The sequence below is a fragment of the Corvus hawaiiensis genome, chromosome 7 (assembly GCF_020740725.1).
Source record: "Corvus hawaiiensis isolate bCorHaw1 chromosome 7, bCorHaw1.pri.cur, whole genome shotgun sequence".
NCBI lineage: Eukaryota > Metazoa > Chordata > Aves > Passeriformes > Corvidae > Corvus > Corvus hawaiiensis.
The window spans coordinates 14180488-14195189 of NC_063219.1; the positions used below are offsets into that span (position 1 = coordinate 14180488).

General features: G+C 38.6%; 1 protein-coding gene across 5 annotated transcripts in view; it reads right to left on the minus strand.

The window, feature by feature from the left end:
• Positions 1-4873: 4873 nt before the first annotated feature.
• Positions 4874-14702, minus strand: part of ADAM23 (ADAM metallopeptidase domain 23) — a 71100-nt gene continuing 61271 nt past the window's right edge. For 3 of the 5 annotated variants that reach the window (XM_048309092.1, XM_048309091.1, XM_048309093.1), the window contains one exon: positions 4874-8101. In XM_048309092.1, the coding sequence (XP_048165049.1) occupies positions 8053-8101 (49 nt within the window). In that variant the 3' untranslated portion in view covers positions 4874-8052. Of the gene's footprint in view, positions 8102-12002; positions 12058-14702 lie in introns of all 5 variants that reach the window. The other 2 variants (XM_048309090.1, XM_048309094.1) reach the window with 2 other exon arrangements.

Genomic DNA, 14702 nt, shown 5'->3' on the forward strand with positions numbered 1-14702 from the left:
CCAGCCAAGGAAGGGTGCTAGCCCTGCCACTGTCACACCCATCCCACGGCACAGACACTCCCCTGGCAGCCAGGACCCCATGCTGGCAGTCTGCACATTTCCACTTGAAGTTGTTTGGGAAAATAGTCTTCAAGAACAAATTAGAGGGGGGGATAGCAAATTATTTAGGGCCAAGAAATAAGTCACAGGAGATTCTGGAGCGTAATGAGGATATTCTGTCTTGTGTGAAAGGGAATTGTGGGATCTTCAGCTCTCCCTGGTTACCTGCTCATTCTCAGACTGTTTGCTGGACTATCTGATTTACTCTGTGTTCTGCTACTAGTTCCTACTAGGGTTCTTTGGCACTTACAAAGTACTTGCAACTCTTCAAACCACAAATGTGAAGCCTTAAAAGCACGCTACTGATGTTGTCATAGGAGAAAGTTGGGGGTTTTTTAATGTGTAAGGTCTGTCATGAATAATTTATTGTCAGAGAAATCTGCCTTCTTGAATTATTTTCCTGAATGAAGTAGTAGTACAAGCTCTGTCATTTAGAATACTTAGGTGAGACAAAACCCTACATTATCAGTAAGGAACCATGGGATAGAGATAGAACATTGGGGTTTTTTAAAAAATTAAGTATATATTTTATTTATTTTTAGTAGGTCAGGCCACTCAGCCTTTGAAACTCCCATTTTTATTTCACAAATGTACCCTTTGAAACCTATTCTCAAAGGGAATGCTACAAAGGTGATACTAGAGTGGATTTCTATGTAGTAAGTTTCTTGAATTTGGAGCTTCTGAAAAGACTATAGTTTGATTTAACAAGGTCCTTTCTTTCTTATCCTATTACTGATTAGGCAGAGCTAAAAAGCTGCATATTTAATGAAGATTATAATTTTTTTGAATACCCAGGGAGGGGGCTTGTCTCAAACTTATGGGCCACCCAGCTCTGCCTAAAACCACTGCTCCCTGGCGTAGATGCTAAAGGTCACCTTTGAATATGACAGCTCCTGTCCTAGAGGTCTTGTGTTTGAAGTGAAAAATGCCCAGCCAAATCAGAGGGAGGAAAACTGAAGTAAAAATGTAATGGGACCTGAATCTTTTATCTACCTGCCCAGCCCTCTGATCCAACAGCACACAGACAGGATTCTGCAATGTAAGGGAATTGTTTCTTTCTTTCTGCAAATGAGGCAATTTTCAGTCTTGTGTTCAGAACCTCATCATTACACAAAGCAGAAATTAAAATCTTTAATTTCCTGAAGCTTTTCAGTGAAAGCTGGAGGGCACTAGAATAGTTTCTTGGAACTGCTTTCTCATTGCACAGAAATCCTGGTCAAGCATTCATTGTCTGTAAACTATGTTATTGTTAACAATATCTGTAAGAGTAACTTCATAATGGAGCAAGTCTTGAAATAGTAATACAGAGTTCAGATGTGCCTGAAAAGAAATAGGGACTCCAAAGGAAACAGGCTTGCTTGTGCACTTTGCATCCATCTGATTTCATTGTTGTACCACCCTTAGAGCAGGGCATGTTGACAAGGGAAAAGGTCTGGGGAGGAAATGGATGGTCCAGAATATGTCAAATGCCAACATAAATATATGAATGGATTGTGGAGATTTAGATTGTGGTCCTTGTACTGACTTTTAAAAGTAACTTGAGCCTTCTCTTTGAAAGCACAGATTGAGACTGCTTAACAAAACCATGAGCACTGCAAGTTCTGTGTAGTCATTCTCTTAATTATACAGTTATTAGTGTATTTTGGAGTAAACCAGACTGCTATAAATCATGTTTTGGGAAGAGGTCCTTGTTAGGGAGATAAACATCTCTGTTTACATAAGCTGAAGACATGAGTGGAAGCATCTTTGTGTGACTGCACTAAGGCTGAAAGTCAGGCTTTGCTATAGACTTTGGTGGAGGTTTAGGTGTCCTCAATGCTGCTGCCACACAGCTTGGCCCACTGACCAGTGGAAATCAGGGGTGTGTTGTGCCAGTAGGGTCTGGGCACTTCCTTCAGCTTGACAGTACAAGGTGCTGTTCGGCACAACTCCCATCACCTTTGTGCAAGGGTCCTTTGGACATTGTCAAAGCTGCAGGCTCACAGGAAAATCTGTTGGTGCTGCTGGTGCCATTTCCTTCTGAAACCCTCAGGTACAGAAACTTCTACCTCAGCTAGTCTGCACTCAGTAGCCAGGTGGGAGGGGAAGGAGAGGGTTGTTTCTCTGAGAAAATAACTCTGCTGTTACAAGTACTGTGAATTACTTGGTTGTGCTGAAGTTCCAAAGGGCATCCAGGTGCCCCATTACCTGGATTAGACACTAGGGATAGATCTGTTCAGTTTTCTGCAATACTAAATACTCCTTTCTTGGAACAGTAAAGCATTTATGTACTGATTAGGAGTGATTCACTGTGCTGTGAATCCATAGCATCCTGAGTGATGTATGTTGAGGAGTCCCCTCCGAAGAGCGGGTACATAGTAGATAATTAAAACCTCAACAGTCCAAAGACCCAATCTATGAAAAACTGTCCTGAATTAATAAGGTCAGTGCTTATTCTATTTCAAGACAAGTCATAAATTTATATCTTGGATGTAAAGTGTGAGGGCAACATGCATAAGGATATTGATTCTTGTTTCCATTGTACACAAAACACTTTCAAAGGAGTCAAGTGGGGAAACTGGGAGCTGTCAGTTGTTAGCCTATGCTTCCTGCAATTTATATGGAAGTAAGTTTAGCACAGCTGTCATGAAGTCACCATTTTAAAATTTCTCTTAAGGTTTATGCAAATAGCACTAGGTTTAGACGTGCTTCATTCTTGAGAATAAACTGATCACCATCTCAGCTGGAGATAGGAAACCAGTCGAAAGTAGTTGCTTGTGTTGTTTTTTGGTTGGACACTGTCTGGGTTAGACTGCAGAAAAGCAAAGCATGTTATGTGTGGGGTCGCTTCCTTTCCGCACTAGAGGCGACACAGATGTTACAAACCACAGCTTGTTACCAGTGTGTAATGTAAGGAGTGCATCGTGCTCGTGCCTTTGTCCCCAGTTAAAATACACCTTTAATAACCAGCCCTTCTCTCTCAACCTCTTTGTGTAGTGCAGATGCAAACATTGCTTCACAGTCTCTGAAGCAAATTCAAAGCCTTTAATAGTTTGTCAGATGGCTGAGGAAATCTATGAGTATATGATATATAGTGGTGGAATGTTGTGCTTATGAAGTCTGACAACTGGACTTGGACTGCGTAAAATGCATTTAAGCTCCTCCATGCTTTGAGTTACCAGCTTTGATGGGGAAATTCTTATATTGGCTCAGAAAGTGCCACTTTCCAAACACTAAAGCATGGCCTGTTACAGTGTTAGTGGTAAAGATGAGGACTATCCCATGACTTATGACAAAGCTAAGCTTTTTTAGAAGAAAATTTTAATAAGATGAAATCGACTGACACTTGATTATGGGTGTTCTACAGATTAGAGCATTCAGAATTACACTGCCCCCAGCAGTTTGTGGTTGTTCAGAAATAACATGTTAAGTGCCTGGTGATGCTGATCTGATGTGGAGTCCTTGTACTAATCTAGGGGTTGTATCCCCTTTTGAGTTACATGTTCCCACTAAATAACTTGTTCCACAAACCTACAAAAATGTGCTTGCTGAGTTGTGAACAATGAATCACTGAACTGAATTATAGTATGTGCAGCTTTAAGATGTTTTTGTGACCTTTTGCTTTCAATTTTACTGGTTTGAGCACCTCTACTACTAAAATTCTTAGTTACTTTTTTTTATTTAAGCTTTTCATGGGCACTTAATCTCTGTGATATTACTGATGGATGAGTCATGTTAAATTAACTTTTCAGCTCTCATAGGTAGGAATCTATAGGCAGTGCATTTAGAACAAAAGGGGGTTTTGGGCTTGTACAACGTGGCTTGTTGTTGTGTTGATTTTGTTCATGATAGTAAGTGCCCTAGCAAGATTGCGGTTCAGTGTTTCGAGCTGGAATTGTGAAAGTTTTCAAAAACAATTCTAAGAATTTTTTCTCGTAAAATCCAGTAAAAGCTAATGTGGATCTGTCTCTATATTGCTTTTCTATTCATATGCTGCAAAACACTTAACTCCTATTTCAAGGAATCTGTCTATTCTAATTATAGCCAAAATGTTGCATGTTTATATAGAGTCTATAGATAAATCCTATATTCAAATGACAGGAAATAGAAGTGGATAATAGTGGATCCATTAATGAGAGTGTTCCCTCACTCTATAGTTCTAAATGAGAAGCATGCTTTCATACAGAACCTTGGGAGATACTAACACAAAAGCGTATTTTGTTTTCCTGTCTGGAGCTGGAGAAAGCAAAACAGTATCAGTAGTTATCTGGTAACTGTGACATGCATGCATTTAATTTTCCCAGGCTGGCTTCACTAGAGTTAGTCTGGCAAAAAAAGAAAAGGGAAATTGAGTTTTATTCAGTATTCCATTAAAGTGATGGCCATAGTATCTGCTTGTTACAGTGTAATTATTTAAAGAATACTTCGAGGGCCTCATTTTGAACTTCTTGTAATTATATAATTCCGATTTTTGAGCTGGAAAAGGCTTCCCTCAAATAGCAAAAGCCTCCAGGTCTCACTGAACTCAGTGCAGCCAGCAGCTGGGACTGAAGCAGGCCCAGCACATCCTGCGTGCCAAGGCGCTGGTTCCATGCACGGCAGAAAGGCTGCGTGCAATGTCCTCCCACAGACAGAGCCTCACTGTGAGATTTGACACAGTTTGAGATCTTTGATAAAAGAAAACTCCATTCAATTTCCATTACTACAAAGGTGATGATTCCTTGATCACAGAAATTAATTTAAGCTGAGAGAATAAATAAGGAAAAATAAAGATTGAAAATTAAAAACTACTCCATTCCATGTTCATGATGTTTTTAATACTCATCTTGCTAAGATGCAGAACAAGGACTATTGAATTTCCATTCATTAGCAGCCAACAGGATATGAATGAGTATTAACTTCAAACAAAAACTTGATTTATAACAACATCAAGTTGTGCACTTAAAAAAATAGTTACAAATCATTTTTAAAAGGAAGAGTAACAGTGGAAGCAGTAATGAATATAAAACATGACTGATTAAGCTTAAAACATAACTTCAAGTATTCGATGGCATTTCCTCAGACATTTGTCTCATCTGTTTGTGCAATACCCATCTTTGCATAGTAAAGAAAAATTGGTCAGACTCCAGCCTTAACTAATCTGTTTCTTGAACATGCACCTATACAGCTGTTAATTTGCCTGGCAGACTTCTCTTTTAGGAATATCAGATCAAATCAGCGAGATCATGCAGCAGACTGGAATGAGCTATGCAGTTACCACAGTTTCTTGTTCAGCTGAATAGGTAAATAATGGAGCAAAGGTAGAGTGGATGAGATGGAGGCAGAGTCAACCTGGTCGTCTTTTGGTGACGCTTTGCGATGAGTAAGTTACTGCTAAATGGATATGCACTTCCCAAAGCACAGCAAGGAGGACGTACAAAATCAACACCTACCAGACCCAGTTTTTTAACTGTCTACCAGCACAGGAAGCACTTCAGCCTGTACCTACTTTGAGCTGTGTTGTTGCTTGTGTTGTGTACACACAGGGCAAGAAATCTTGTTCTTCCCATACACACAATGGCTGAGGACTGGAGCATAAATTCAGTCAAGAAATCGTAACTCCTATGAAACTGCTGGTGTAAATAAAAAAGTTACTCCAGCACTGAACATATATACATAGTAGTTGGGGACCACTGTGGTCTGATTTAAAACATCACATCACACACTAACAATGTTGTTTGTGAAATGCTTCTCCAAGGTTTATTACACAGGTAGTTTATGTATATCCAGTTGACTTATTACAATTTTTCATATCACTGGTGTTTCTGTTGTGAGTTATGCTTGCTTTGGAAGCAGAACCTGAAAAAAGTTAGACATTGTGTTCCCAATCAAAGCATTTTTAGAGAACCATAATACCATTGCAAGTATTTTTGGTTTGTCATCAGAGAAATGTCACTAATTTAATTCTGCTTAAAGCCAAGCAGGAATTTTTCAGAATAAGTTTATAATTTCCATTAATGTCAACTACCTGTGTGCAGCACCTTTAACTTATAATGTAGTAAGTGTAAATGTGATTGTTAAAGCTGATTGAAAATATCTAATAATAACTGTGAATCAAACCCCATATATTGAGACTATTGAATTGAACATTATAATAATAAGAAAAATAACTGAAATGAGGTCTTCTAACTCACAGGAAAACATCTGCAGCATTTTCTTAATGTTTTGGCTCTTAAAGCTAACTTGGGAAATGGATTTCCTCTGAACAAAGATGCAGGAAATAGTGGACTTGGGCTTCTGTTGTTATTAAACTACAAGTTCTAAATTAGATCCAAAATTACAAAAGTCTTTAATTCTGATTATCAGATGCAGCAATAAATTTTCAGTTACTTCACTTACCAAATTTTTTAAAGTCAAGAGTGAAAGGATGAGCCAGACTGTACTTTAAGGGAGCCCTAAACTAGACCTCTTCACATACCTTTCCCAAGGCAGCTGCAGCCAGGCCAGCCTGGTTCTAGGGACACAGGACTGCTGCCCAGGACTTCTCTGCAAAAATCTGTGTTTGTACAAAAGGTGTCTCTAAAAGTAATGACAACGCACCTGAAATTACATGGGATTTTGCACATATTGTGACGGTAACTGGCTATCATTAGCCAAGGGTCAAAGTATTAATCTTGCATTAAACTTTGAAAAGGGACATGCATCAAAGAGATGCAGGGAATGAGTTAAAAAGGTCAGTCACCTTTGCAAGATGCTTCGAGTGGATGGGCAGAAGGCAAGAGAAGAATAACTCATTCCAAGCTTTAACATTTTTTCAGTATTTTAAGGCTTATTAAAGTTTTTATTTTACAGGATCTAGGCAGGAAAAAAAGTAGCTATTCTTCAAAGAAAAAAGAGAGCTTGGCACTTCTGTGATTAGTTTGAGTGTGTGTTCTTATACTATATCATGGAAAATTCTATGTAACAGCCAAAAAAAGTAATTCAGACTTATAGTCAATACATAGATATGCATTTATACATTTTAATTGTTTTTGGTTTCAAGCATACAAACTTTAGATCACATCTGTTTGGTGTCAGAACTCCCTGCATCTGCATGCTGTTATCTGCCTTTTTTGAGCAAGCCCAGAACATCTGCTGTACAACATGCTACAGAAAAAAAGGGGAGGGGAAAAAAACCCAAAACCAAACCCAACATCAAAAATAGATTTACATAAAGAATAGAACCTTTTTATATGGAAATTCTTTTCTTTCATATATATATTTATATATAATCTGTGAAAATGATACATCAAAATCTTATTTCCATATTTACACTTTTTCCATGTTGGAAGAATTCCATCCATCATTCACTAGCTTCCATACCCAACAGGCTCCTGTCCAAGGTGGACAGTGAGCTCATGGAGCAGGGAACCCTCAAGTCCAGCAGCAGAATGTACCGCGTGGCTGGAAAAGCTATTGAAGCCTGGCACTGGCTTCCCAGTGGTTTGTATTTATTGGGCTGCAGATTCTGCTTGGGGTCAGCTTGCTAACTTGGTTGTTTGTAAGTGAGCCATGCAGGTTACCCTTTCAAAATTAGCTCCTCATGCCACTGGAGTTTGATAAGAAAAATGAAGTCATGCGAACTCAAGTGAAGTTAGAGTGCCAGCAGGCTGGGAAAGAATCTTTTGCGATTCCATTATTTTGGAACAGTTCTCTTATTGCAGTTGGTCTGTGTGTGTCCTTCTTAGTTTGAGAAAAGGAAAAAAACACCTGATTTTTGAAGCAGTTTGCTTGTACCACTTGTCAGTTAATGTTAACGAGAGAAAGGTGAATAGAGGAAGTATTTGAAACTTATCTCCAAAAAGGACAGTGTTCTACCAACTCAAATCCCAACTTTATGTTTATAGTTACTGTTCTCGTGTTCTTCTGTACTGATTTAGTTCCTGTGTAGCTACAGCGAAGACATCATACCCAAAATCCAGTAGTGCAAGAAGCAGCTTTTTGAATGGCGTTTCTTCAGATAGGGCCTTGTTGAGTTGGATCGAACCTTCGTTTTTTGACATTTCTTCCAGGTTGCATCAAAAGGAGGTAGAAAGAGAAAAATGCAAGACATTAGTTAGATATAATAGGAACAAAGCCATTGCTAAGGTCATAGTAAGGTAAAAGGCTCACACTGACACAGTTTAACCAATAACTTTTTCAAGGGGTAACTATTTAAGGAATTTGGTTGCATGCTTTCTATAGCATGGTATCAAGTACTGGTTTCCTTATGCAGTTTAAAGATCATGCTGGCATACAGAAACCAATTATTTCTGTAGTACTTCAAGTGGTGCTCTAAATTTATAGAACCTTTCAGCTCCCAGTAACACATGTGTGCACTAGGCCAAGAATGCACACATTCACCTAAAGAGAATGAGTCCTAAGTGCCAGGAATGGCAACACTCAGCCCACAGAGGCTCGAGTTCTCAGAGCAAGTGCCCAGCCCTGGCTACACCAGAATTTAGTTTATGTAATCCAGTGTGACAAAAGTGTGTGTGCCTTTGTGAGCTCTTACCACACTATTGACCATAAGTGCTGTGAATCTTAGTAAGGTGCAAAAGACAGCTGAGACATTGCATTCGAAGGAGACTGGACAGCTTTGTCAATTGTGTGACTAGAACTGAATGTTAACAGTGGCAGCAAGCTGGTGACATCCAATCTCCTGCGATGTTGATGTCCTATGTCAAACAGCAAGACATTAGGAAGCAACAACAAAAGTTGGGTGCAACCTCCCCAGTATCTGGCTTTATGTGGGGCATCAAGCAAGGGGCTCATGCATTTAGTTTTACCATTGGGCATACACACCACTACCACCACCGGACCAACATGCAAAAAATACAGAACGGAATTCATATATTCCCTAAAGCTACAGACCAACCCCTGGATTTTCAACCTTCTGCAGCCCTGCTAACCTCTACCATGGCTACAATATTTATAAATATTCTATACATAAGGTTTAACTGGGTGTTTGAGACTAAGGCAAAGGCAACTTCTTTTTGAGAGGACTTCCAGAGGCTGGTAATTCTTGGGCATCCTTGATTTTGGTTTTTCCCTTGGATGCTTGTGATTGGATTTGTGTGAGATGAATGCTTAAGAATTGCTAGTTTCTGAAAGAAGATTACTCTATTCATCTTTCAATCTTTTCCCCTCCAGGATTACTGTACTAATGCTCCTTTGGAGTGAGGCTGACATTACCTCAGTATCTCAATTCCTCTTCCTCTGAAGTACAGGTAAATTTGAGATGAGGAAATTAATTTTTCAGGCCAACTTGCAAAACTCCCTGATAGGAAGTATGAATATACAGAACTTGGTTAAATGTGAGTTAAAGGCTGCTGTGCATCTGTTTGTCCTGCCAACAGTTTCAATGGGAAAAGGACATGTCTGCTTCTCTTCCCCCCACCTCCTCCTTTTAAATACTGTCTAGCATCTTTGAATTCAAGCACTGCTGATAAACAACTGATTACCAGCCCTTTTAAATCAACAATGCAGATGAAAAATCCAGGTGATATAACTTGTCCTTCTACTATATAGGAAGTACCATATTCCAGTTTGCTTGAAGAGGACAAGTCCTTAAAACAGACTCTGAATTCCATTGTTACCTGAGCTTATTTTAATTAAAGAAATGGACTTTATAAAGTCTTAGAACATGGTACAGAGGACAGATGCTATGCTAGCTTCCCAGTACAATCTAACGACACTCTTTTGACTTTTATCTTATCTGTTCTTTTCTGACCTGATCTCCACTCGTATAGTGTTCCAGTACAAACCTCATCGTGCATTCTGTGATCTGTACGAACCATATATTTACTCATTTCCTAGTTTTATTCAGCAGAAATACAGCCTTTGAGGAACAAGATGCTGACCAAACCACTGCCTTTCTTCACTTAGGCTATTCTGCTAACAGTGTTTTATGAGAGAGAGAAACATGTAAAGAACTAAAATAAGAGCCTGAAATACGGAACATGAGGTACAGTGTCAATAAGGAAACAGTACACACATGCAAAGCTTTAACAAGAGCTGCCACTTCTCTCTGCTGCCATGTAGCACTTCAGAGGTGGGCAGGGAGGTGTTACCCTGCAGGAATTGAAATTCTGTTCTGATTCCCTGACCTGCTTTAACATCTTCATCCTGAATTGCCAACCATTATAATACTAAAATGAAGACAATTAGTAGTCTAACTTAAATTGGCAAATAGAACAAGTCTCCCTCTTCCCCAAGAAAATTCCAATGAAGGAGAGTAGGTGACTAGCAGGTTCTGGATATTTCCACCATTTATAGCTATGAGTTATAGCAGTACAAGGTTCCTTCTGCTATGCTTCAGTTAAATGGTAAGGGGGTAGAAACGTCCTCTATGAAAGGACACACAGGAGAATGATGCTGCTTCCTGGTCATTTGTTGGTTTATGTGGAAGATCTTAGAACATCAACTTCTTTGCATTTAAAGTTTTAATGCCTCTTTAAATAATGAGGGTCAGCCTTTCTGTCTGTAATCCAACCAGAAAAAGGAACAAGCATAGGTGATTTTTAATCAAAAAAGCACTCCATGCTACAGCACATCACTGCCTAACATGGTCATATTTACAAACAAAAAATATTTCAGAAAATAAAAACTGGTTTCAAAAAGGGCTGGAGGCATTCAAGAAATACCTTGCTGCAATCTGCTGCATTCTTTTTGTGCCACTAACTAGGAATGTGGTCATAGAGTACATTACTTGCAAATGTGTGCCCCTGTCTGTGATCATGTAAGTACAAAGCTTTATTGACGTATTTACAGATTTTATGCAAACCCAGTTTTTAACCACTCCAACTAGCTAATGTTTTCATAGGCATTCCTAAAGCATGGTTCAAATGCTGAAGAAGAGCTTAAATAAATAAACTTTTGCTACAAAACTGATTAAAATTAACAAAATGAGGGACTAAAATAAGCAACTTAAAATAACACACTGACCTCCCATTTATTCCAGTAGTTTCGGAAAAAAGTGAGAAAATACCTCATGTTTGATTCTAGCTGCTGTTTGTGCAGTGATGACTGGATTTTGGTCCACAATTCATGCTTGATGGAAATGCTGCAAAGGGACCAAAACCTCCTTCCTCATGAAATTGCCACCAGCATTCCAATGCCTTATGTTGTGGAAACCTTTAGGGTCTAAAGTTAACTGCACAGACCAGTTCAACCTCAGCATCTGTTACAGCTGGGTAAGTTTTTGGTTCCTCCATTAATCTTCTATTAAAGAAACAGAAAACTCTTCAGCTCCTTAGCTAAGAACAATTACTGGAAATAGAATTGTGCCTACAATCAGTTCTTTATCTGCCACTTTTGTATTCTGCTATAACAAGCAGCAGCTTTTCATGTGCATTTCCACATCACCTTTACTAGCATTACCTCTTAGCAGTGTTTTATTACCAAAATTGCCGTTAAAGTTGGTAACAAAAGCATTAACTGACTTATATTACTGCACTAGCTTAGCAGAAGTGAGTGAATATGCGAGGAAAAAAGTGTAGGCCCCTGAGATACTCTAATACTCTTATTAAGCACTGTATACTGAAACCTTGCACAGACTTGCTGCACCAAAATGAAATTCTTACTGCTGTCTATACACCAACAGCTTCAAAAGTACTATGTGAGGCTTAACTGAGTGAAATCTACATCTTAACAAGGTTTCTACTCACAGCCTTTAAGCCACCTGAAATGTCTAATGAGAATCTATATCCTGTAAAATTGTCAGTTAACTTTTTTCTTTCCTATTCTGTATCCACATTAACTTGATTAAAAATTAACCTTGGATTCACTCTTGAAACTGGAAGTTGTTTGTTGAGCTGTTTTTACTTTGTTTCTCTGAACTTGCATCAAGCCTTCTTTTACACTTCCCCTCCAACCCCCACCCCCCACCTCAGTTCATGAACAAAGTTTGCTTAGTTGCAGCTTACGTTTGATATGGACTTGACACCACAGTACCGTATGTTCATATGAACATCTGATAACCTGTGAAACAGAAATCACATCTCCCAGTTTGTAAAGCATTAGCTACCTTCTCTCATAGTTGCAGAGACTAAATATATCACTTGCTTAAAAAAAGGAAAAGTTAAAGTCCCTTTATTATCCTCATCTGTCCCTCCAGATCTATCTGAAGCCAAGTATCAGGGGGTCTACATGTGCTAGCCCTCTTTGTCTTCAAGCTGAAAAGCCTCTTCTGTTCCCCTCTGGCCCCCAGAAGAAACATGCACTTCAAGCTGTGAGCTAGGCCAGGCCAGTGTATTTGAGGTTCTGCTACAGAATAAACAGTTCTATCTTGCTCTTGTGAGATAAGAGCTTCAGGAGGCATTTCCAATGCAGATCCTCTATAGGGAGAACGAGCTTCTTCCTTTGGGCAAACAAATGACACCAAGGTGCAAAGCTGACCACTTGCAAGAGCAGTTTGAGAGGTGCGAAACGTGAAGAAGAAATAATCAATTACATCCTTTATTGGTTTAGACAGGGAGGAATTGTTCTACTGCTCTCTGTTTGTGCAAGTTCTTGAGCTCTGTGTCTGCTGGAAGCAGGGGCTGCAGTGCTCATGGCAAAGGGCAAAGGTGGCCAGAGCACAAGACAGCTTGAAAAGACTCAGAGGAAGAACTGACTACTTATTTTATACTTTCATTACATGTATTTTGTTTTCAGCAAACTACCTTGTGCAATACAAACCTATCATCTAGGGATACACACTCTGTTTCTGCAAAGTCTATGAATTGCTAATAATGGACATACGTCTCTTACAGTAGAAAACTCATCCAAAAAGGGTAAGCTGACTTTTTTTTTCCCCCCAACAGAATCTAGCTTAGTTAATTCCCATGGGCACTCACAATATCACTGTTTCTAATATTACTGTTTTAAATGTGTGTGTATTGTTGGTCTTAATAAACCAAAAATGTTAATAGAAATGTTAATGCAAGCCTTGGAGAAAATTTAGTTGTATTTATTTAAAAAACTAATTGCAGTGAAGTGCAGAGGGAAAAACCCCTCAGTTCTGCAACTAACCGGAATTATGGACTGTTGAAACACTAGTATTTACTTGGGTTTTTTTGTGAATAAAAATTATTTTACTATTTATAAATATGGAAACGGCACAATGAAAAAGATATAGGACTATAGTAAAGCTACCTTGTTTAGAGCTGCCCTGTGATAACTTCTAAATCCTGTAGGCTGACCTAGGGGTATTTATTACACAAATAAGTGGACTAAATTTATTTACCTAAGAAGTTCTAAAAGAAAACAAAACAAACCAATAACGCAACAAAAAAAACAGCAGTGGAAGGTAGGTCTATCCTCAGGAGCTGAAAAAGCTTTTGAAGATCCTACACCCATGCTTAGAGATGGATGATTGGGTACATTTTGTATTTAATATTTTCTTACTAAAGCAAATGAGGAGCAGTGACTCCTACAGCTGCTGCATGCAGTGCTGCAGCTCTTGCCAGCATTAAGTGGAAGAACAGGGACTGTTACTTCCCTCAGAACAAGCGCTTAGAGAAAAATGAATGTGGCAGATGGTGGGTCTTTCTGAGAACAGTGACAGGCACCGCAACAGGGACTAATTGCCTTGTCCGGGAGAAAGGGCAAAGCCGCATTTGCTGCTTTCAGCAGGACTGAAAGAGATTTTGAAATTTTGCTTCTATATGCATATTTAATATTAAGGGCTGCTGAAACTTTGAAAATATAAGAGTATAAACCAGAAATAAAACATTTTCAGATGACCTTTGAAAGTAAATTACAAGATAAATATGACTTTATCACTAGATTCTACTTTGATAGGTGTCTTAATCAATTAGGGAATAATTTTTTTCTTCTCAACTCTGACATGAAATATGAGTAGAGGCCATAGAAAATTTTCTTCGAATTATTATTGTTACTACTACTTATATATGCATTTTCCTTGGAGAATTATGGCTTATTGTTGTATCATGGCTTAACCTTGATTCATGTTATTGAAAAGAAACAACAACTTGAAATGCCATGAGAAATCACTTGTACTTAATTACTTTCATGATCTGTAAGGTTATAAACACTGATTCTAACGGGTGATCCTTTTTACCAAATACAGACCATGCATGGGGGCAGACTGGACACTACAAAAAGGGTAAGAATTAAGTACCTGTGTACAAGACTCTGTTTGCTTTAACAGTCCCAGGCGGAATGACTAATCTGTTAATCCTCATAGTTACAAAACACATCAAACTAGAATTGGGAGACAAATACTTTCATCTTTCAGGAAACAGCTCAAGATTTCAAAATGTTCTCTCTAAACCTGATTTTTTTTTTTTTTTCAGATTGTGTATCAATAAAAGAAATAATCAGTTAAAAGTTAGGTCTGCTATTCCCAAGTTGTCAACACACTTGTTCCTGAAAACTACTCTGCTCCTTCCACCACTGACCATTTACACGACATCTCATTGTCAAAAAGTTGAGCAGTTTGAAAGTACTACTACATTCAAAATAAGACATGTATCTTTTGGGGGCTTTTTAACCAATGTAATTAGCTTCTGAGAACAATGCTACTGACTGAAGGAGGTGAAAAAAGACCTTGTTCCTTAAGCATTAGGTGAATTAATGAAAATTAAATTAATTCTTTTATTGTTATTCAACTTTGCACCCTG